A 20,933-nucleotide genomic window follows, 5' to 3' on the forward strand; every position below is an offset into this window, starting at 1 on the left:
TGCCATAAATCCCGGGATTTTTGGCCGTAATTCCTGGGATTTTTTTGCCATAAATCCCAGGATTTTTGGCCGTAATTCCTGGGATTTTTTTGCCATAAATCCCAGGATTTTTGGCCGTAACTCCCGGGGGATTTTTTTCCCCATGAACCCTGGGGCTGTTTGCTGTAATTCCTGTTGGATTTTTTTTGCCTCAATTCCCATTTTTTTCCCCCGTTTTTCGCCCCGTTTTCAGCAGCCAGCGGTGCGAGGTGCGCCTGATTTCAATGAGATTTACCATAACTCCCCGTTTTCCGCCCCGTTTTTCAGCAGCCAGTGCTGCGAGGTGCGCCTGATCTCTCCTGTGAATCCCGGGATTTTTTGCCATAATTCCCGGGATTTTTTTTGCCATAAATCCCAGGATTTTTGGCCGTAATTCCCGGGATTTTTTTTGCCATAAATCCCAGGATTTTTTGTCCGTAATTCCTGGGATTTTTTTTGCCATAAATCCCAGGATTTTTGGCCGTAACTCCCGGGGGATTTTTTTCCCCATGAACCCTGGGGCTGTTTGCTGTAATTCCTGTTGGATTTTTTTTGCCTCAATTCCCATTTTTTTCCCCCGTTTTTCGCCCCGTTTTCAGCAGCCAGCGGTGCGAGGTGCGCCTGATTTCAATGAGATTTACCATAACTCCCCGTTTTCCGCCCCGTTTTCAGCAGCCAGCGGTGCGAGGTGCGCCTGGGGCGCTCGGAGTCGCTCAAGGGCCGGGAGGAGCTGCGGCGCTCGCGGCGCTCGGAGCTGGTGCCGCGCTCGCGCAGCGACGTGGACATGGACACGGGCAGCGACACGCCCCGGCTGCACTCGGCCTCCTCCTCCGCCTCCAGCCTCTCCAACAGGTGGGAATTCCATGGGAATCCCGGAATTCCGGGGGGCACGGACCCGGGGTTGGGGTAACGGGGGTCTGGGGGCGAAATATGGGGAGGTGGGAGCGTCAGGATTGGGGGAATTTGGGATTTTAGGGGGAGCTCTCATGCCTCTAGACTCTCCAACAGGTGCCAATTCCATGGAAATCCATGGGAATCCCGGAATTCCTGGGGGCATGGACCCAGGGTTGGGGTAACGGGGCTCTGGGAATGAAATATGGGGAGGTGGGAGCGTCAGGATCGGGGAATTTGGGATTTTGGGGGTTTTTTGGGAAGGGCTTTGCACCTCCAGCCTCTCCAACAGGTGGGGGATCCATGGGAATCCTGGAATTCCGGGGGGCACGGACCCGGGGTTGGGGTAACGGGGCTCTGGGAATGAAATATGGGGAGGTGGGAGCGTCGGGATTGGGGGAATTTGGGATTTTGGGGTGTTTTTGGGGGAATTCTCGTGCCTCTAGACTCTCCAACAGGTGGGGAATCCAGGGAATTCCATGGGAATCCCGGAATTCCGGGGGGCACGGACACAGGGTTGGGGTAACGGGGGTCTGGGAATGAAATATGGGGAGGTGGGAGCACCAGGATTGGGGGAATTTGGGATTTTGGGGGTTTTTTTTGGGGGGGGAGTTTTTGCGCCTCCAGCCTCTCCCACGGGTGGGAATTCCCAGAATTCCAGAATTCTGATCCCGGATTTTGGGGTTTGGGATGGAAATCCGGGAAAGGAGGGGAAATTGGGAACCGGGGAAGTTTGGGGCTTGGGGTTTTGGGAATGGGATTAAGGGGGTTGGAAGGAGGGGATTTTATTCCTTCGGGTCCCAAATTCCTGCAGAACCCATGGGAAAATCCGTGGAGTGAACGGGGTTTGGGGTTGAATCCCTGGATTTCGAGGCTGAACTCACCGGGATCGGGGAAATTTGGGGTTTTGGGTGACCCCAGGGGGATTTTTCCGTTCTTTTCCCAGATCCCTGGAAAACCCCACCCCCCCCTACACGCCAAAGATGGGGCGCAGGTGAGAGACCCCCCAGAATTCCCATTCACACCTGGCCCAGCTTTCCCTCTTTTTTCCCATTTTCCCCCTCATTCTTTCCCCATTTATCCCTCTTTTTTTCCCGATTTTTTCTCCTCATTCTTTCCCCTTTTTTTTTCCTCATTTATCCCTATTTTTTCCTCATTCTTTCCCCATTTTCCCCCTTTTTACCCCTTTTCCCCCCAATTTCCCCAAAAATTTTCCACAAAATTTCCCCAATTTTCCCCCATTTTTCCCCACTTCTTTCCCCATCCCCCCCTTTTTCTCCCCAATTTTTCCCCAATTCCCCCCCTTCTTTCCCCCCAAATTTCCCCCCCAATTTCCCCCTGAAATTTCCTCCAAAACTTTCCCCAATTTTCCCCGGTTTTCCCCCCCTATTTCCCCCAAATTTCCCCCCTTTTCCCCTTCAATTTCCCCCCATTTTCCCCCCAAATTTCCCCCCAATTTTTTTCCCAATTTCCCCCTGAAATTTCCTCCAAAACTTCCCCCAATTTTCCCCGGTTTTCCCCCCCTATTTCCCCCAAATTTCCCACCTTTTCCCCTTCAATTTCCCCCCATTTCCCCCCCCCCATTTTCCCCCAATTTTCCACCCAAATTTTTTCCCAATTTCCTCCAAAACTTCCCCCAATTTTCCCCGGTTTTCCCCCCATATTTCCCCCAAATTTCCCACCTCTTCCCCTTCAATTTCCCCCCCCATTTTCCCCCCAAATTTCCCCCAGTTTTCCCCCCAATTTTTTTCCCAATTTCCCCCTGAAATTTCCTCCAAAACTTCCCCCAATTTTCCCCGGTTTTCCCCCCATATTTCCCCCAAATTTCCCACCTTTTCCCCTTCAATTTCCCCCCATTTCCCCCCCCATTTTCCCCCCAAATTTCCCCCAGTTTTCCCCCCAATTTTTTTCCCAATTTCCCCCTGAAATTTCCTCCAAAACTTCCCCCAATTTTCCCCGGTTTTCCCCCCCTATTTCCCCCAAATTTCCCACCTTTTCCCCTTCAATTTCCCCCCATTTCCCCCCCCCATTTTCCCCCAATTTTCCACCCAAATTTTTTCCCAATTTCCTCCAAAACTTCCCCCAGTTTTCCCCGGTTTTCCCCCCATATTTCCCCCAAATTTCCCACCTCTTCCCCTTCAATTTCCCCCCCCATTTTCCCCCCAAATTTCCCCCAATTTTCCACCCAATTTTTTTCCCAATTTCCCCCTGAAATTTCCTCCAAAACTTTCCCCAATTTTCCCTGCTTTTCCCCTTCAATTTCCCCCCATTTTCCCCCCAAATTTCCCCCAATTTTCCCCCCAAATTTCCCCCAATTTCCCCCCCCAATTTCCCCAATTTTCCCGTTTTTCTCCCGTTTCCAGGAGCATGGACTCTCCCAGCCTGGGCCTCGGTGCCGACGCTTTCCTCCCGCACCTCCTGGAGGACGAGCAGGGCCCCGGCCCCGACCTGGAGCCGGACCCCGAATCCCAGAGCGCCCAGAACGCCCAAAATGCCCAAAATGCCCCAAATCCCCAGGGCTGGCAGCAGCAGAACTCCCAAAACTCCCAGAGCTGGCAGCACTCGGTGAGCCGGGAGCTGCTGGCCAGCCTGTCCCAGCGCGAGGTGGATCGACAGGAGGTCATCAACGGTGAGGGAATCGGGAATTTCGGGAATTACGGGAAATCCGGGAATTACGGGAAATCTGGGCGGGGAGAGCTTCTGGGGGGAGCATTCCTGGGCTTTGGGGATCGATCATTCCCAGGTCCTTCCTGGATTTGGGGGCTCATTCCCGTTTTTTTCCCCAGGATTTGGGGCTGGCTTTGGGGTGCCGGGGCTGGTTCTGCTCTCCCCACTGTCCCCAGTGTCCCCCCAGAGCTGTTTGTTTGTCACCGAGCTGTCCCACCTGTGGGCTCTGTCCCTGTGTCCCCAATGTCCCCAATGTGTCCCCAGAGCTGTTTGTCACCGAGCTGTCCCACCTTGGGCTCTGTCCCTGTGTCCCCAATGTCCCCGAGCTGTTTGTCACCGAGCTGTCCCACCTTGGGCTCTGTCCCTGTGTCCCCAATGTGTCCCCAATGTGTCCCCAATGTCCCCCCAGAGCTGTTTGTCACCGAGCTGTCCCACCTGTGGGCTCTGTCCCTGTGTCCCCAATGTGTCCCCAATGTCCCCAATGTGTCCCCAATGTCCCCCCAGAGCTGTTTGTCACCGAGCTGTCCCACCTTGGGCTCTGTCCCTGTGTCCCCAATGTGTCCCCAATGTGTCCCCAGAGCTGTTTGTCACCGAGCTGTCCCCCCTGTGGGCTCTGTCCCTGTGTCCCCAATGTCCCCAATGTGTCCCCAATGTCCCCCCAGAGCTGTTTGTCACCGAGCTGTCCCACCTGCGCATCCTGCGCGTTCTGGATTTGCTTTTCTTCCAACGCCTGCGCCGGGAGCAGCTCCTGAGCCGGGAGGAGCTGGGGCTGCTCTTCCCCAACCTGCCCGACCTCATCGACGTGCACAGTGAGAGAAAAACCCCAAAAACCCCCAAAACCCCTAAATCCTGAAACCCCAAATCCCTGAAATCCCAACATTCCTGACCCCATCAGTTCGTGAGATCCCACTGGGATCCTGCTCTTCCCCAACCTGCCCGACCTCATCGACGTGCACAGTGAGAGAAAAACCCCAAAAATCCCCAAAACCCCTAAATCCTGAAACCCCAAATCCCCGAAATCCCAAATCTCCAAAATCCTGACATCCCACATCTCCCAAATCCTGAAATCTCAAATCCCTAAAATCTCAAATCCCCAAAATCCCAAATCCCTAAAATCCTGAAATCCCAAATCCCCAAAATCCTGAAATCACAAATTTGCCTCCCTTCCCCCTGCTTTTTTCCCTATTTTTCCCCCGTTTCCCCCCCTCTTTCTTGCCTCCCTTTTCCCATTTCTTTCTCTCTTTTTTCCCCTCCCTTTTCCCCCCTTTTTCCCCTCCCTTTTCCCATTCTTTTCCCTCTTTTTTTCCCCTTTTTCTCCTTTTTTTCCCCCTTTCCCCCCCTTCCCTTTTTCCATTCCTTCCCCCCTTTTTGCCTCCCTTTTCCCCCCTTTTTTCCCCCCATTTTCCCCCCTATTTTTTGCTTCCCTTTTCCCCCCTTTTTTCTCCCCATTTCCCCCCCTATTTTTTGCCTCCCTTTTCCCATTTCTTTCCCTCTTTTTTTCCCCTCCTTTTCCCCCTTTTCCCCCCTCCCTTTTTCCCCATTTTCCCCCATTTTTTCCCCATTTCCCCCGCCACGCCCAGGTTCTCTGTGGGACTCGATGCGGCGGCTGCGGGAGGAGCAGGGCCCCATCATCGGCGACATCGGGGACCTGATGCTGGCCCGGGTAGGACAGACGGACAGACGGACAGACAGGCAGCCAGCCCCTCCCCCGGGGCGCGGAATCGCGGGGATTTTGGGGGATTTTTGGGGGGATTTTGGGGGATTTCGGGAGCGCCAACCCCGCTGTTTCCCTCCCCAGTTGGAGGGCGCTGCCAAGGAGGAGTTCCAGCGCGTGGCCGCCGCCTTCTGCTCCTCGCAGTCCATCGCGCTGGAGCTGATCCGCACCAAGCAGCGCAAGGAGAGCCGCTTCCAGCTCTTCATGCAGGTCTGGCATCCTTTTTCACCTCTATTCCCACCTTTTGTACCTTTATTCCCACCTTGTTCCCCGCTTCCAGCTCTTCATGCAGGTCTGCAGCAGGCAATTTCTGAAATTCCTGCCTTTTGTACCTTTATTTCCACCTTTTTTACCTTTATCCCCACCTTGTTCCCGGCTTCCAGCTCTTCATGCAGGTCTGAGATCCTTTTTTACCTTTATTCCCACCTTTTTTACCTTTATCCCCACCTTTGTTCCCCGCTTCCAGCTCTTCATGCAGGTCTGGGACTGGGAGTTACTGAAATCCCTGCCTTTTGTACCTTTTTTATCTTTATTTCCTCCTTTTTTACCCTTACCCCACCTTTGTTCCCCGCTTCCAGCTCTTCATGCAGGTCTGGGACAGGCAATTCCTGAAATTCCTGCCTCTTTTACCTTTTTCCCACCTTTTTTACCTTTATTCCCACCTTTGTTCCCCGCTTCCCGCTCTTCATGCAGGTCTGAGACAGGAAATTCCTGCTTCTTTTACCTCTTTTACCTTTTTCCCACCTTTTTTACCTTTATTCCCACCTTTGTTCCCCGCTTCCCGCTCTTCATGCAGGTCTGGGACAGGAAATTCCTGCTTCTTTTACCTCTTTTACCTTTTTCCCACCTTTTTTACCTTTATTCCCACCTTGGTTCCCCGCTTCCAGCTCTTCATGCAGGTCTGGGACAGGGAATTACTGAAATTCCTGCCTTTTTTACCTTTTTCCCACCTTTTTTTACCTTTATCTCCACCTTTTGTTTCCCCTCTTTCATTTCCCCTCTATTGCCCCCAGTTTTCCCTGCAGCAGGGTCAGCAGTTTTGGGATTTGGGGGTTTCAGTGGTTTGGGATTTGGGGGTTTTGGGCTCACCGAGGGTTTTGGGATTCGGGGAACTGGTGGCACCAGGAATTTCGGGATTTGGGGAAGCAGCGGGGTCAGGAATTCCATGATTTTAGGGAACCAGCGGGGTGAGGAATTCCAGGATTTGGAAAAGCAGTGAGATCAGGGAACTTTGGGATACCGGGAGCCAGCGGGGTGAGGAATTTCGGGATTCCGGGATTTGGGGACACGATGGGGTCGGGAGCTCCGGGGTTTTGGGACCCGGAGGGGTTTGGAATTCCCTGATTTGGGTAGCAGAGGGGTCAGGAACTCTGGGGTTCTGGCGCCCAGAGGATTCAGACTCCCCGTGCTGCCCGCAGGAGGCCGAGAGCAACCCGCAGTGCCGGCGGCTGCAGCTGAAGGATTTGCTCATCGCCGAGATGCAGCGCCTGACCAAGTACCCGCTGCTGCTGGAGAACGTCATCAAGTGCACCCCGGGTAGGGACCAGGCCCCCAAAACCCTGCGCTGGCCTGGAGAGACCCGGCCCCTTCCCCTTCCCCGTTCTCACGCTGTTTGCCCTGTTAATTCCTTGGTTTTCCATGGATTTTCACCATTTTCCCCACAGTTTTTCCCTGGATCTTTCCATAGGTTTTTCCCTGTTTTTCCCCATTTTTCTCACCATTTCTCCCTGGATCTTTCCATGGGTTTTTCCCTGCATTTTTCCTGCATCTTCCCATGGGTTTTCCCTGTTAATCCCCTGGAAATCTCCTGGATTTCCCTGGGTTTTCACCATTTTTCCCTCCATTTTTCCCTGGACCTTCCCATGGCTTTTCCCTGTTATCCCATGGGTTTTTCACTGCATTTTTCCCTGCATTTTTTTTTCCCTGGATCTTCCCATGGGTTTTTCCCGTTATCCCATGGGTTTTTCTCCCTGGATTTTCCCCACTTTTCCCACAGTTTTTCCCTGGATCTTTCCATGGCGTTTTCCCATGCTTTCTTCCCTGGATTTTCCCCATTTTTTCTCCCCATTTTTTTCCCTGGGTCTTTCGATGGGTTTTTCCTGTTATCCCATGGGTTTTTCCTAGGATTATCCCATTCCCAGCTGGCTCCCTGGAGCAGCAGAAGCTGCTCTGGGCCCAGGATCGGTGACCCCGATCCCATTTTCCCCTGGATTATCCCCTGAATTTCCCCCATTTCTCCCATCCCGGTGGAGATCGGTGACTGTCCCGTTTTTCCCTGTTATCCCATGGATTTTCCCCATTCCCAGGGGGCTCAGCAGAGCAGCAGAGGCTGCTCCGTGCCCGTGACCACAGCCGGGACGTTCTCGGGGCAGGGGATCAATGATCTCGATCCCATTTTCCCCTGAATTTCCCCCATTTTCCCCATTGCCAGGGGGCTCAGCAGAGCAGCAGAAGCTGCTCCGTGCCCGTGACCACAGCCGGGACGTGCTGCGGGCAGGGGATCAATGATCTCGATCCCATTTTCCCCTGAATTTCCCCCATTTTCCCCATTGCCAGGGGGCTCAGCAGAGCAGCAGAAGCTGCTCCGTGCCCGTGACCACAGCCGGGACGTGCTGCGGGCAGGGGATCAATGATCTCGATCCCATTTTCCCCTGAATTTCCCCCATTTTCCCCATTGCCAGGGGGCTCAGCAGAGCAGCAGAAGCTGCTCCGTGCCCGTGACCACAGCCGGGACGTGCTGCGGGCAGGGGATCAATGATCTCGATCCCATTTTCCCCATTTTTCCCCCATTTTCCCCATTGCCAGGGGGCTCAGCAGAGCAGCAGAAGCTGCTCCGTGCCCGTGACCACAGCCGGGACGTGCTGCGCGCCGTGAACGAGGCCGTGCGCCGCGCCGAGAACCGGCAGCGCCTGCAGGAGCACCAGCGGCGCCTGGACACGTCGGCGCTGGAGAGGACCAGCAACCCCCTGGCCGCCGAGTTCCGGGTGAATTTCCTGCGTTTCCTGGGAAAACGGCGGCTCCTGGCGGCCCTGGGGCTGGGATTGCACGGGGATCCCTGGGTTTGGTGGGGATCCCCCGGTTTTCCTTGGGAATACCCCAGTTTTCCATGGGAATCCCTCAGTTTTCCATGGAAATCCCCCAGTTTTCCATGGGAATTCCCCAGCTTTTCCCCCTTTTCCCATTAATCCCAGCCCCAGTGGAAAAATGACACGGGAAAAAGTCAATTTTTGGGATGTTTCCCCTGGATTTTGGGGTGTTTTCCATGAGTTTTGGGGTGTTTTCCATGGCTTTTGGGGTGTTTCCCATGGGTTTTGGTCCCTCAGAACCTGGACCTGACCTCGCACCGGATGATCCACGAGGGACCCCTGTCCTGGAGAGTGGGCAAGGACAAGAGCGTGGGTACGGAACTGGGGGAACTGGGAGGGAACTGGGATGGACTGAGGTCCAAAAATATCCCAAAAATATCCCACCAAAAACTGAAAAAAAAAAAATCATTAAAAAAAATCACAAAAATCCCCACCCAAACATAAAAAAAAAATCCCCAGAAAATCCCCAAAATACTGCAAAAAAAATCACTAAAATATCACCCAAAAAAATCCCCAAAAATTTAAAAAAAAAACTTCCCAAAATCCCCAAAAAATCCTGAAAAATAAAAAAATTTCCCCCAAAAACTGAAAAAAAATCACTAAAAAAATCCCCAAAAATTAAAAAATCCCAGAAAATCCCCCAAAATTATAAAGCCCCAAAAAATAAACTCACAAAAAATTCCCCCCCAAAAAAATCCCCAAAAGTAAAAAAAAATCCTCAAAAATAATTAAAAAAAAAATCCCCCCAAAACTGAAAAAAAAATCACTAAAAACTCCAAAAAAAAATCCCCCAAAAATCCCCCAAAAAATCCCCAAAAAATTCCCAAAAAACCAAAAAAAATCCACAAAAAAATCCAAAAAAATCCACAAAAAATCACAAAAAATCCCCAAAAAATCCACAAAAAATCCAGAAAAATCCCCCAAATCGCCCAAATGCCCCTGCGCTTGGCAGAGCTGCACGTGCTGCTGCTGGAGGAGCTGCTGGTGCTGCTGCAGCGCCAGGACGAGCGGTGGCTGCTGAAATGCCACAGCCGGGGCGGCCTGGGCGTCACCCCCGACACCAAGCAGAGCTTCAGCCCCGTGCTCAAGCTCAGCTCGCTGCTCGTGCGCTCCGTGGCCACAGGTGAGCAAAACGGGGGAAAATTGGGGGGTTTGGGGTGAAAAAATGGGGATTTTCTGTTAAAAAATGGGGTTTTTATGGGGTAAATGGGGGGAAAACGGGGCTTCAGCTCTGTAATCAGCTGGGTGCTCCATGGCTGCAGGCGGGCAGGGAAAATCCCTGAACTCCGGGAATTTTGGGGGGAGTTTTGTGTGTTCTGCGGGTTTTCGAGGGGAAATGGGGGTTTTGTGTAAAAAAGAAGGCGTTTTGGGGGAAAATGGGGGTTCAGGCCTGTCCTGGAGCTCAGCTCCGGCTCATCTGCTCCGTGGCCACAGGTGGGAGCAGGAAATGCTGGAGTTCTGGGAATTTTGGGAATTCTGGGGCTGAGAATGGAAGGAATTCTGGGGAATTCTGGGGCTGGTAATGGGAGGAATTTTGGGAATTTTGGGGCTGGGAACATGAGGAATTTTGGGGATTTTGTGTCCCCCCCCTCCCCAGACAAGCGCGCCCTGTTCATCATCTGCACCTCGGAGCTGGGACCCCAAATCTACGAGCTGGTGGCTCTGACGTCCTCGGAGAAAAACACGTGAGGAGAAATGCTGGAAAATTCCTGGGATGGGCTGGCAAATTCCCTGGGCAGGGCTGGGGTTCCCCTGTGTAATTCCCGTGTGTAATTCCCGTGTGTAATTCAATTCCCGTGTGTAATTCCCGTGTGTAATTCCCGTGTGCAATTCCCGTGTGTAATTAATTGCAGGTGGATGCAGCTGCTGGAGCAGGCCGTGCAAGGAGCCTGTAATTAATGAGCAATTAATTAATTCCTGCTGTAATTGCAGGTGGATGCAGCTGCTGGAGCAGGCCGTGCAAGGAGCCTGTAATTAATGAGCAATTAATGAATTCCTGCTGCAATTGCAGGTGGATGCAGCTGCTGGAGCAGGCCGTGCAAGGAGCCTGTAATTAATGAGCAATTAATGAATTCCTGCTGTAATTGCAGGTGGATGCAGCTGCTGGAGCAGGCCGTGCAAGGAGCCACCAGGAGCCTCCCGGGGCCACCAAAGCAGGGACAGAGCGAGGGCAGCGGGAACGCCAGGTGGGAATAACGGGGATAACGGGAATAATGGGGATAACAGGGATCAGAATGGGGATAACGGGGATAACGGGAATAATGGGGATAATGGGGATAACGGGGATAACGGGAATAATGGGGATAACGGGGATAATGGGGATAACGGGAATAATGGGGATAACGGGGATAATGGGGATAATGGGGATAACGGGCATAATGGGGATAACGGGGATAACGGGAATAATGGGGATAACGAGGATAACGGGGATAACGGGGATAATGGGGATAATGGGGATAACGGGGATAATGGGGATAACGGGAATAATGGGGATAATGGGGATAACGGGGATAATGGGGATAATGGGGATAATGGGGATAACGGGGATAACGGGAATAATGGGGATAATGGGGATAACGGGAATAATGGGGATAACGGGAATAATGGGGATAACGGGGATAATGGGAATAACGGGGATAACGGGGATAATGGGGATAATGGAGATAACGGGGATCAGAATGGGAATAACGGGAATAACAGGGATAACGGGGATAACGGGAATAACGGGGATAATGGGGATAACGGGAATAATGGGGATAACGGGGATAACGGGGATAATGGGAATAATGGGGATCAGAATGGGAATAATGGCAATGGCGATGGCGATGGGGATGGGGGTGGGACGGAGCTCAGGAGGTTCCTGGTGTCCCCAGAGGGTCCCTGGGGTGGGGACTCGGGGCTGGCTGTCCCTGTCCCGTTCCCATTCCCATTCCCGTTCCCGTTCCCAGCCTGCTGCTGCCGGACCGCGCCGTGTCCCCGGAGCTGGCCCGAGACACCGAGCCCGAGGATTGCTCCTCAGGTACTGCTGGGGCTGTCACTGTCCCCGCTGTCCCTGTCCCTGTCCCTGTCCCGAGGATTGCTCCTCAGGTACTGCTGGGGCTGTCACTGTCCCCGCTGTCCCTGTCCCCTCCTGTGCCCTCCCTGTCCCTGTTCCTGTCTCTGTCTCCACCATGTCCCCATTCCCATCCCTGTCCATGTCGGTCCCTCCTGTCCCTGTCTGTCCCTGTCCCCGTTCCTATCCCTGTCCCTGTCCCTGCTGTCCCCACTGTCCCTGTCTGTCCCCACCGTGTCCCCATCCCTGTTCCTGTCCCTGCTGTCCCCTCTCTGTCCCTGCTGTCACGGTGTCCCCATGGTGTCCCTGTCCCACAGCCGGCAATGACCCCAATGTGTCCCTGTCCCTGTCCCTGTCCCTGCTGTCACGGTGTCCCCACGGTGTCCCTGTCCCTGTCCCTGTCCGTGCTGTCACGGTGTCCCCACGGTGTCCCCACGGTGTCCCTGTCCCTGTCCCACAGCCGGCAGTGACCCCAGTGTGTCCCTGTCCCTGTCCCTGCTGTCACGGTGTCCCCACAGTGTCCCCATGGTGTCCCTGTCCCACAGCCGGCAGTGACCCCAGTGTGTCCCTGTCCCTGTCCCTGCTGTCACGGTGTCCCCACAGTGTCCCCACGGTGTCCCTGTCCCTGTCCCACAGCCGGCAGTGACCCCAGTGTGTCCCTGTCCCTGTCCATGCTGTCACGGTGTCCCCACGGTGTCCCTGTCCCTGTCCCACAGCCGGCAGTGACCCCGAGCCCTCGGGCCGGGCGCGGCCGCTGCAGGAGCTGCTGGAGGAGCCGCGCGGGGCCGGGGACCCTGACACGGAGGACCCCGACCCGGGGGACCCCGACCCTGGAGACCTCGACCCCGACCCGGGGGACCCCGACCCCGGCCCCGGCCTGAGGGACCCCAACCCCATCCCGGAGGGTCCCGGCCCCGGCCCGGGCACCCCCAGATGCCCAGGGGGCACCAGACTGGTGGAGGCAGCGCTGGAGGACGGTGAGGAATCCCAAATCCCCCCAGTTGTCCTTCCTCTGTTCCCTTGGAAATCCCAAATCCCCCCAATTGTCCTTCCTCTGTTTCCTGGGGAAAATCCCAAATCCCTCTTTTTCCTCCCTCTCTTCCCCATCCCGGGACATTTTCCCTTTTGTGGGAAAACCCCAAATGCCGTTTTTCCCTCCCTCTCTTCCCCATCCCTTCGGCAACATCCCAAATCCCTCTTTTTCCTCCCTCTGTTCCCCCATCCCGGGGCATTTTCCCAAGGGACGTTTTCCCCTTTTTTTGGGGAAACCCCAAATCCCGTTTTTCCCTCCCCACTCCCAGTGGAGACCCTGCGGCTCCTGATTGTCCGGAGGCTCCGGCCGGGCCGGGACCCCGACCCCGACCCCGAGGATGGACAGACGCCCACGGCCGGAGCGGCCGGACAGGGCAGTGACCCTCCAGTGTCCGGCCGGGAATTCCCAGTGTCCAGCCAGGAATTCCCAGCGTCCAGCCAGGACTCGGTGATGTCCAGTCGGGAATTCCCGGCGTCCAGCCAGGACTCGGTGATGTCCAGTCGGGAATTCCCGGTGTCCAGCCAGGACTCGGTGATGTCCAGCCAGGATTCCGGCGTGTCCAGCCGGGAATTCCCAACGTCCAGCCAGGATTCCGGGACGTCCAGCTGGGAATTCTCAGGGTCCGGCCAGGAATTCCCAACGTCCAGCCAGGACTCGGTGGTGTCCAGTCAGGAATTCCCAGTGTCCAGCCAGGATTCCGGGATGTCCGGCCGGGAATTCCCGGTGTCCAGCCAGGATTCCGGGATGTCCACTCGGGATTCCGGGATGTCCGGCCGGGATTCGGGGATGTCCAGTCGGGAATTCCCAATGTCCGGCCGGGAATTCCCGGTGTCCAGCCAGGAAGGGCCGGAGGGGCCGGAGCAGAACGGGATCCGAATCAACCGGAAAGGTAAAGGGGGATCTGGGGGGATTTGGGGCAGGAATTTGGGGTGAGAATTGGGGGATTTGGGGCAGGAATTTAGGGGGAATTGAGGTGGATTTGGGGCAGGAATTTGTGCGGGATTTGGGGCAGGAATTTCAGGGAATTAGGGGCAGGAATTTGGGGAATTGGGGCAGGGATTTGGGGGAATTTGGGGACGATTTGGGGCAGGAATTGGGGTAGGAATTTGTGTGGGATTTGGGGCAGGAATTTGGGGGGATTTGGGGCAGGAATTAGGGGGCATTTGGGCCAGGAATTTCGGGGGATTGGGGCAGGAATTCGGAGGGATTTGGGGTGGATTTGGGCAGTAATTTGGAGCAGGAATTTGGGGGAAATTGGGGCAGGAATTTGGGGGATTTGGGAGGATGGGGGGCAGGATTTGGGGCAGGAATTTGGGGGGATTTGGGGTGGATTTGGGGCAGGATTTGGGGTGGATTTGGGGCAGGATTGGGAGAATTTTGGGATATTTGGGGTGGGATTTGTGGGGGAATCAATGGGAATTCCCTGCAGTGCCTGACGGGATCCCTGCTGGGATTTGGGGTCTCATTCCCGGAGTTGGGGTCTCATTCCCTGCTCATTTTTGGGGTTTGGGGTTTTGTTCCCTGCTCATTTTTGGGGTTTGGGGTCCCATTCCATTCCCAGCCCTTTTCCCCAGTTTGGGGTCTCATTCCCTGGGTGCCGATTTCGGGTTCGTGATTTTGGGTTCTGGGGTTTGGTGCTGATTTTTGGGTGTCGATTTCAGGGTGTTCATTTGGGGCGCTGATTTTGGGATTTTGATTTTGGGTGCTGATTTTTGGGTGATGATTTTGGGATTTTGATTTGGGGTTCTGATTTTGGGATTTGAAATTTGGGGTTCTGATTTTGGGGTTTTGATTTTGGGGTCTGATTTTGGGGCTCTGATTTTGGGGTTTTGATTTGGGGTTCTGATTTTGGGATCTGATTTTGGGATCTGATTTTGGGTCTTGGTGCCGGTGCCAATTTTGGGGTGCTGCTTTCGGCTGCCAATTTTGGGTCCCAGCTTTGGGTGCTGGGTGATAATTAATTTTGGGTGTTAATTAATTTTGGGTGCTGATTTGGGGTTCTGGGTGCTGATCAATTTTGGGCACTGATTTTGAGGTGCTAATTAATGAATTTGAGGTTCTAATTTGGGGCTCTGAACGCTAATTTTGGTATTTTGGGGCGCTTCTTTTTGGTGCTGGGCGCTAATTAGTTTGGGTTGCTAATTCTGGGTGCTGATTAACCTCGGGTGCCGATTTCGGGGTGCTGAGTGCTAATTAGGGGCGCTAATTAACTTCGGGGTGCTGATTTCGGGTGCCAGTTAATTTCGGGTGCTAATTGGGGGTGCTAATGAACTAATTGGGGTGCTAATTACCTAATCGGGGGTGCTAATGAGCTAATTGGGGTGCTAATTAACTAACTGGGTGCCAATTAACTAATTGGGTGCTAATTACCGCATTCTGGTGGCGGGGCTGCTCCCCCCTCCCCCCCCCCCCCCCCTTTTTTTGGGGGCCCAGCCCAGGAGGAGGGGCCGGATGAGGCCACGCCCCCGCGCGGCTGCAGCCAATCAGAGCCCGAGCTGCGGGAAGGAGGCGGAGCCAGCGCCGAGGGTAACCGGCCCCTCCCCCCACCCCCAAAAACCCCGAAAGGGCCCCAAAAACCCAAAAAGGGCCACGAAAAACCCAAAAGGGCCCCAAAAAACCCGAAAGGGCCACCAAAAACCCGTCAAGGGCCACCAGAATCACAAAAGGGCCACGGAAAACGCAAAAACGGCCACCAAAAACCCAAATGGGCCACCAGGAACCCAAAAGGGGCCACCATAAACTCTTTGGGGGCACCAAAAAATATCCCTGGGGCCACCAAAAACCCCACCGGGGGCCATCAGAAATCCTCAGGAGCCACCAAAAACTCAAAAGGGGCCACCAAAAATCCTCTGGGGCCACCAAAAATCCTCTGGGGCCACCAAAACTCCAGAGGGGCCACCAGGAGTGGCCACTGATGTCCCCTGTCCCTCGTGCAGGGAATTTCTTCTACCTGAGCCTCCCCACGGGACCCCCCCGGCCGGGAGGGGACACCCATGGGGACACCAGGGACAGCTCTGGGGACATCAGAGACACCTCTGGGAGCGCCAGGGACACCCATGGGGACACTGGGGACAGCTCTGAGGACACCGGGGACACACCCAGGGACACCGGTGGGGACATTGAGGACACTCCTGGAGACATCCCTGGGGACGCAGAGCTGATCCTGGGGACCCTGGAGGAGCTGCGGGGGAAACTGCTGAGCCTGAGGGTGAGTGACACCGTGGGGACACTGGGGACACCAATGGGGACAGTGGGGACATTATTGGGAAAATGCTGAGCCTCAGGGTGAGTGACACCGTGGGGACACTGGGGACAGCAATGGGGACAGTGGGGACATTATTGGGAAAATGCTGAGCCTCAGGGTGAGTGACACCGTGGGGACACTGGGGACAGCAATGGGGACAGTGGGGACATGGGGACAGCCATGGGAAACTGCTGAGCCTGAGGGTGAGTGACACCGTGGGGACACTGGGAACACCAATGGGGACAGTGGGGACATTATTGGGAAACTGCTGAGCCTGAGGGTGAGTGACACCGTGGGGACACTGGGGACACCAATGGGGACATGGGGACATTATTGGGAAAATGCTGAGCCTCAGGGTGAGTGACAGCGATGGGGACAGCAGTGGGAACATCACTGGGGACATTGGGGACACCACTGGGGACATCAGTGGGAAACTGCTGAGCCTCAGGGTGAGACTGGGGACAGCAATGGGGACATTGAGGCCAGCAATGGGGACATCAGTGGGAAACTGCTGAGCCTGAGGGTGAGACTGGGGACACTGGGGACATTACCAGGGACAGGGTGACATCACTGGGGACATGGATGGGGAGGTGGGGACGTTAAGGGACTCCTGGAATGGGGACATCAAGGGGATGGGGGACACTGAGCTGTCCCCAGCTGTCCCCAGCCCGTCCCTGTCCCCACAGGCCATGGAAGCCGCTCACCGGCAGCTGCTGCGCTCGCTGGGCCGGGGCGACGCCACCGTCCCCAGCGCCGTCCCCAGTGTCCCCAGCGCCGTCCCCAGTGTCCCCAGTGTCCCCCGGCGGGCGCCGCCGCCCCCCAGCGCCCGGCGCTCGCCCCCGGCCCCGCGGGCACACGGGGCACACGGGGCACACGGGGCACACGGGGCACACGGTGGCGCGGCCGCCCCCGGCGCAGGTGAGAGCCCACGGGGCACCCGCAGTGTCCCCTCCGTGTCACCTTGCCCACACCCCATTGTTTCCCCGTTGGTTTCCCATTCTCCCCATTATCGCCCCGTTGTTTCCCCTGTTATTTTCCCATTTTCCCCATTATTTCCCCAGTTAATTCTCCATATTTCACCCATTATTTCCCCCGTTAATTCCCCATTATTTCCCCCATTATTCCCCTATTATTCCCCATCATTTCCCCCATTATTTTCCCCGTTAATTTCCCACTGTTTCCCCCATTAATTTTCCCATTTGCCCCATTAAGTTCCCCTATTAATTTCCCATTGTCCCCATTTTCCCCCCATTTTTTACCCCATTATTTCCCCTGTTATTTTCCCATTATTCCCCCATTATTTTCCCCGTTTATTCCCCCCATTAATCCCCCCCATTAATTTTCCCCATTATTTCCCCCTTTAATTTCCCATTGTCCCCATTTTTCCCCCATTAATTTAACCATTTTCCCCATTATTTCCCCTGCTAATTCCCCCTTATTTCCCCCATTCATTTTCCCATTTTTCCTCCATTTTTCCCCCCATTATTTCCCCCATTCATTTCCCATTTCCCCCATTATTTTCCCATTATTTTCCACATTAATTTCCCATTTTCCCCATTATTCTTCGCATTATTTCCCCATTATTCCCCCATTATTTCCCCCGTTAATTTCCCATTTTCCCCATTTTTCCCCCCATTATTTGCCCCATTAATTCCCCATTATTTCCCCCGTTAATTTCCCATTTTCCCCTCCATTATTCCCCCCATTATTTGCCCCATTAATTCCCTATTATTTCCCCCGTTAATTTCCCATTTTCCCCATTTTCCCCCCCATTATTTCCCCATTATTCCCCCCATTAATTTCCCATTTCCCCCATTAATTTCCCATTTTCCCCATTATTCCCCCCATTATTTCCCCATTTTTCCCCCCATTATTTCCCCATTATTCCCCCCATTATTTGCCCCATTAATTTCCCATTTTCCCCATTATTCCCATTATTTCCCCTGTTAATTCCCCATTTTCCCCATTATTCCCCCCATTATTTCCCCATTATTCCCCCCATTATTTCCCCCGTTAATTTCCCATTTTCCCCATTTTTCCCGCCATTATTTCCCCATTATTCCCCCCATTATTTGCCCCATTATTTCCCCCGTTAATTTCCCATTTTCCCCATTATTTCCCCATTATTCCCCCCATTATTTGCCCCATTAATTCCCCATTATTTCCCCCGTTAATTTCCCATTTTCCCCATTTTTCCCCCCATTATTCCCCCCATTATTTCCCCATTATTCCCCATTTTTCCCCCCATTATTTCCCCCCTTCTCTTGCAGGCTCCGACGGCCCCGCCCACCTCTAACCCGGCGGGGGGGGGATGGGCTGGAATTTCCCTCCCCTCCCCCAACCCCCCCCCCGGGAATTCCGCCCGCACGGCCGGACAGACGGACAGATGCACTTTGTTGGGAATCGCCCCTTTTTGCCCCAAAATCCCCTATAAATATGTACGTACACCCCCCCCCAACGCTGTAAATACCCCCGGGTGACAATCGGGGGTGACACGGTGACAATCGGGGGGTGGCGCCGTCCCCCCAGAGCCCAGGGGTGCCTCCGGACCCCGGGTTTGCCCCAAATGCCGGGTTTTGCCCCCAAACCCGGGCCCAATATAAATATTATAAATACAGAGCCCGGGGGGCGCTGCAAGCTGGGCAGGGTCCCAGGCCTGGAGTCGTTTTTGTGGGGTTTGGGGTTTTTAAAATGGAATTTGGGGTGTTTTAATGGGATTTGGGGGTTTTGTGGGGTTTGGGGTTTTTAAAATGGGATTTGGGGTTTTTAAAATGGGGTTTGGGGTTTTTATGGGGTTTGGGGTGTTTTAATGGGATTTGGGGGTTTTGTGGGGTTTGGGGTTTTTAAAATGGGATTTGGGTTTTTTTAATGGGATTTGGGGTTTTTGATGGGATTTCGGTGGGTTTTTATGGGATTGGGCGGAGTTTAAATGGAATTCGGTGCTTTTGATGGGATTTGAGCTTTTTAATGGGATTCAGGGGTTTTTTTAGGATTTTTTTTTAATGGAATTTGGGGTTTTTAATTAGATTTGGGTTTTTTCATGGAATTTTGAGGGTTTTTTATGTAATTTGGGTGCGTTTTTTTAATGGAATTTGGGGTTTTTTTTTTCATGGAATTTGGGTTTTTTAATGGGATTTGGGTTTTTTAAAATGGAATTTGGGGTTTTTTTATGGGATTTTGGGGTCTTTTTAATAGGATTTGGGGGTTCTTTTTACATGTGGGAGGGGTCCCCAGTCCTGGGGTGAGGGTTTGGCATTTGGGGATTTGGGAATGAGGTTTGGAAACGGGGTTTGGGAATTTTGGGATCCAGCCCCATCCCAGGGGGCACCGTGTCCCCAAAATGTCCCCAGATGCCCCCGGGAGGGCGGATGTGACAATGTCCTGGGCGTGTCACAGTGTCCCCAAAGTGTGTGACACTGTCCCAAAGGGGTGTGGCCTGTCCCCAACGTGTGTGCTGATGTCCCCAGGGTGTGTCACACTGTCCCCAGAGGGGTGTGACAGTGTCCCCAGGGTGTGTGACCCTGTCCCCAGGGGTGTCACAGCCCAGCGGTGACAATGCTCCGGTTTATTCACAAGCTGGCAGGGGAGGTGGCACTGTCACCGTCCCTGTCCCTGTCCCCAGGGCTCCCAGCTGTCCCTGCGGCCCCAAACGGGGACAGGGAGGGGACACCAGGACACCTCCCCAAAGTCCCCAGAGTGTCCCCTCGGGGTCCATGGCAGCGAGCAGCGGTGGCACCTCCTGGTGGCACCTCCGCGGTCAGCTCTGGTGGCACATCCCGGTGTCACATCCCGGGTGTCCCCAGGTGAAGATCTCGTCCTGGGTGTCCCCAGTGTCCCACTGCAGTGTCCCCAGCGTCCCCGCTGTTGTCACAAGGTGAAGATCTCGTCCTCGCTGTCCCCAATGTCCCCAGTGTCCCCGCTGTTGTCACAAGGTGAAGATCTCGTCCTCGCTGTCCCTGAGCGCGGCCGCCCGCGGGGTCCTGGTGAGGGGTCGGGGTCCCAGCCGGGCCCCCCGAGGGGACGCGGGGGACGGTCGGTGACACCCGGGGGGACGCGGGGCCACCCCCGGCTGGCGCGGGGCTGTGGGGACACGCGGGGACAGACGGTGACAGCGGGGACGCGGGGGATGGCACTGCCACCGCCCCAGCGCCACCACATCCCCAAGCTTCCCTCTGCTGCACCCCAATCTTCTCCCAGTTTCATCCCAATTTTCCCCCAATTTTATCCCAATTTTCCCCAGATTTCCCCAAATTTTCAACAGTTTTCTCCCAGTTTCACCCCATTTTTTTCCACTTTTTTTCCTGATTTTGCCCCAGATTTTTCTCCCCCAGTTCCCCCTAGTTTGCCCCGGCTTTTTCCCAGATTTCCCCCAGATTTTTCTCCCCAGTTCCCCCCCAGTTTGCCCCGGATTTTTCCCGAATTTCCCCCGTTTCCCCCCAGTTCGCACCTGGGGCCCGGGCCCTGCAGCCGCAGCGCCGCCGCCTCCTTGCAGCGCCCGATCTCGGCGTCCAAGCGCCGCAGGAAATCCGAGGCCGAGAGGTCGCGCCGGGAGCGGCCGGGGCCGTCCCCGGGGCTGTCCCCGGGAATGTCCCCGCCGGTGTCACCGGGGCTGTCACCGGGGCCGTCCCCGGGGCTGCCACCGGGAATATCCCCGCCGGTGTCGCCGGGGCTGTCGCGCTGTCCCGGGATGAGCAGCGTGGCTCGCAGGAAGATGCTGTCCGAGGAGTAGAGGCGGTTGGCGCGCTGGATCTGCTCCATCTGCGGGACGGCACCGGGATGGCACCGGGGACAGAACGGGGACAGAACGGGGACAGGGATGGAACGGGACCAGCACAGGGGCAGGGATGGGGACAGGGATAAGGACACGGACCAGGACGGGCAGGCGAACCGAACCGGGTCAGGACCGGCCCGAGATGACCCCTGGGGACCCCCATGGCCTTCCCTGCCCCCGGTGTCCCCCCGGTGTCCCCGGGGCCGCTCACCGTCACGCCGTAGCGCAGCGCCAGCCCCTGCAGGGTGTCCCCGGGCTGCAGGCGGTGCTCCCGCGGGGCCGCCCCGGCTCCGCCGCTCCCCGCCATGGCCCGCCCGGGGCTCCCGGCCCGGGGCTCCCGCCCGGGGCTCCCGGCCCGGCCCCGCCGCTCACGGGGAGCGCTCGGCCCCGGGCCCCGCCGAACCGGCGCGGCCTCGCTGCCCCTCCTGGGAGTTGTAGTTCCGCCCGGGCTATCTCT

The 20,933-nt window shown here is 55.3% G+C and overlaps 2 protein-coding genes across 9 annotated transcripts in view; one reads left to right on the plus strand and one right to left on the minus strand.

Moving 5' to 3' along the window:
• ARHGEF11 (Rho guanine nucleotide exchange factor 11) overlaps positions 1 to 16,910 on the plus strand; it is a 38,937-nt gene extending 22,027 nt beyond the window's left edge. For 6 of the 8 annotated variants that reach the window (XM_063176676.1, XM_063176678.1, XM_063176679.1 and 3 more), the window contains 18 exons: positions 691 to 870; positions 1,856 to 1,903; positions 3,273 to 3,538; positions 4,239 to 4,385; positions 5,157 to 5,239; positions 5,375 to 5,500; positions 6,709 to 6,826; positions 8,096 to 8,274; positions 8,614 to 8,689; positions 9,329 to 9,499; positions 9,974 to 10,061; positions 10,467 to 10,562; positions 11,325 to 11,395; positions 12,145 to 12,405; positions 12,730 to 13,350; positions 14,895 to 14,987; positions 15,398 to 15,669; positions 16,392 to 16,910. In XM_063176676.1, coding sequence (XP_063032746.1) covers positions 691 to 870; positions 1,856 to 1,903; positions 3,273 to 3,538; positions 4,239 to 4,385; positions 5,157 to 5,239; positions 5,375 to 5,500; positions 6,709 to 6,826; positions 8,096 to 8,274; positions 8,614 to 8,689; positions 9,329 to 9,499; positions 9,974 to 10,061; positions 10,467 to 10,562; positions 11,325 to 11,395; positions 12,145 to 12,405; positions 12,730 to 13,350; positions 14,895 to 14,987; positions 15,398 to 15,669; positions 16,392 to 16,895 — 3,400 coding nt within the window. In that variant the 3' untranslated portion in view covers positions 16,896 to 16,910. The remainder of the gene's footprint in view (positions 1 to 690; positions 871 to 1,855; positions 1,904 to 3,272; positions 3,539 to 4,238; positions 4,386 to 5,156; positions 5,240 to 5,374; positions 5,501 to 6,708; positions 6,827 to 8,095; positions 8,275 to 8,613; positions 8,690 to 9,328; positions 9,500 to 9,973; positions 10,062 to 10,466; positions 10,563 to 11,324; positions 11,396 to 12,144; positions 12,406 to 12,729; positions 13,351 to 14,894; positions 14,988 to 15,397; positions 15,670 to 16,391) is intronic. The other 2 variants (XM_063176677.1, XM_063176681.1) reach the window with 2 other exon arrangements.
• A 2,662-nt stretch (positions 16,911 to 19,572) lies between these two features.
• LYSMD1 (LysM domain containing 1) lies at positions 19,573 to 20,788 on the minus strand. Its single transcript, XM_063176471.1, has 3 exons — positions 20,688 to 20,788; positions 20,153 to 20,463; positions 19,573 to 19,837 (listed from the first exon to the last, which is right to left on the minus strand). Exons 1-3 carry the CDS (start codon positions 20,781 to 20,783, stop codon positions 19,573 to 19,575), a joined length of 672 nt encoding a protein of 223 aa, XP_063032541.1. The 5' UTR covers positions 20,784 to 20,788.
• Positions 20,789 to 20,933: the final 145 nt, after the last annotated feature.

The sequence above is a fragment of the Melospiza melodia genome, chromosome 25, assembly GCF_035770615.1.
Source record: "Melospiza melodia melodia isolate bMelMel2 chromosome 25, bMelMel2.pri, whole genome shotgun sequence".
Classification (NCBI taxonomy): Eukaryota; Metazoa; Chordata; class Aves; order Passeriformes; family Passerellidae; genus Melospiza; species Melospiza melodia.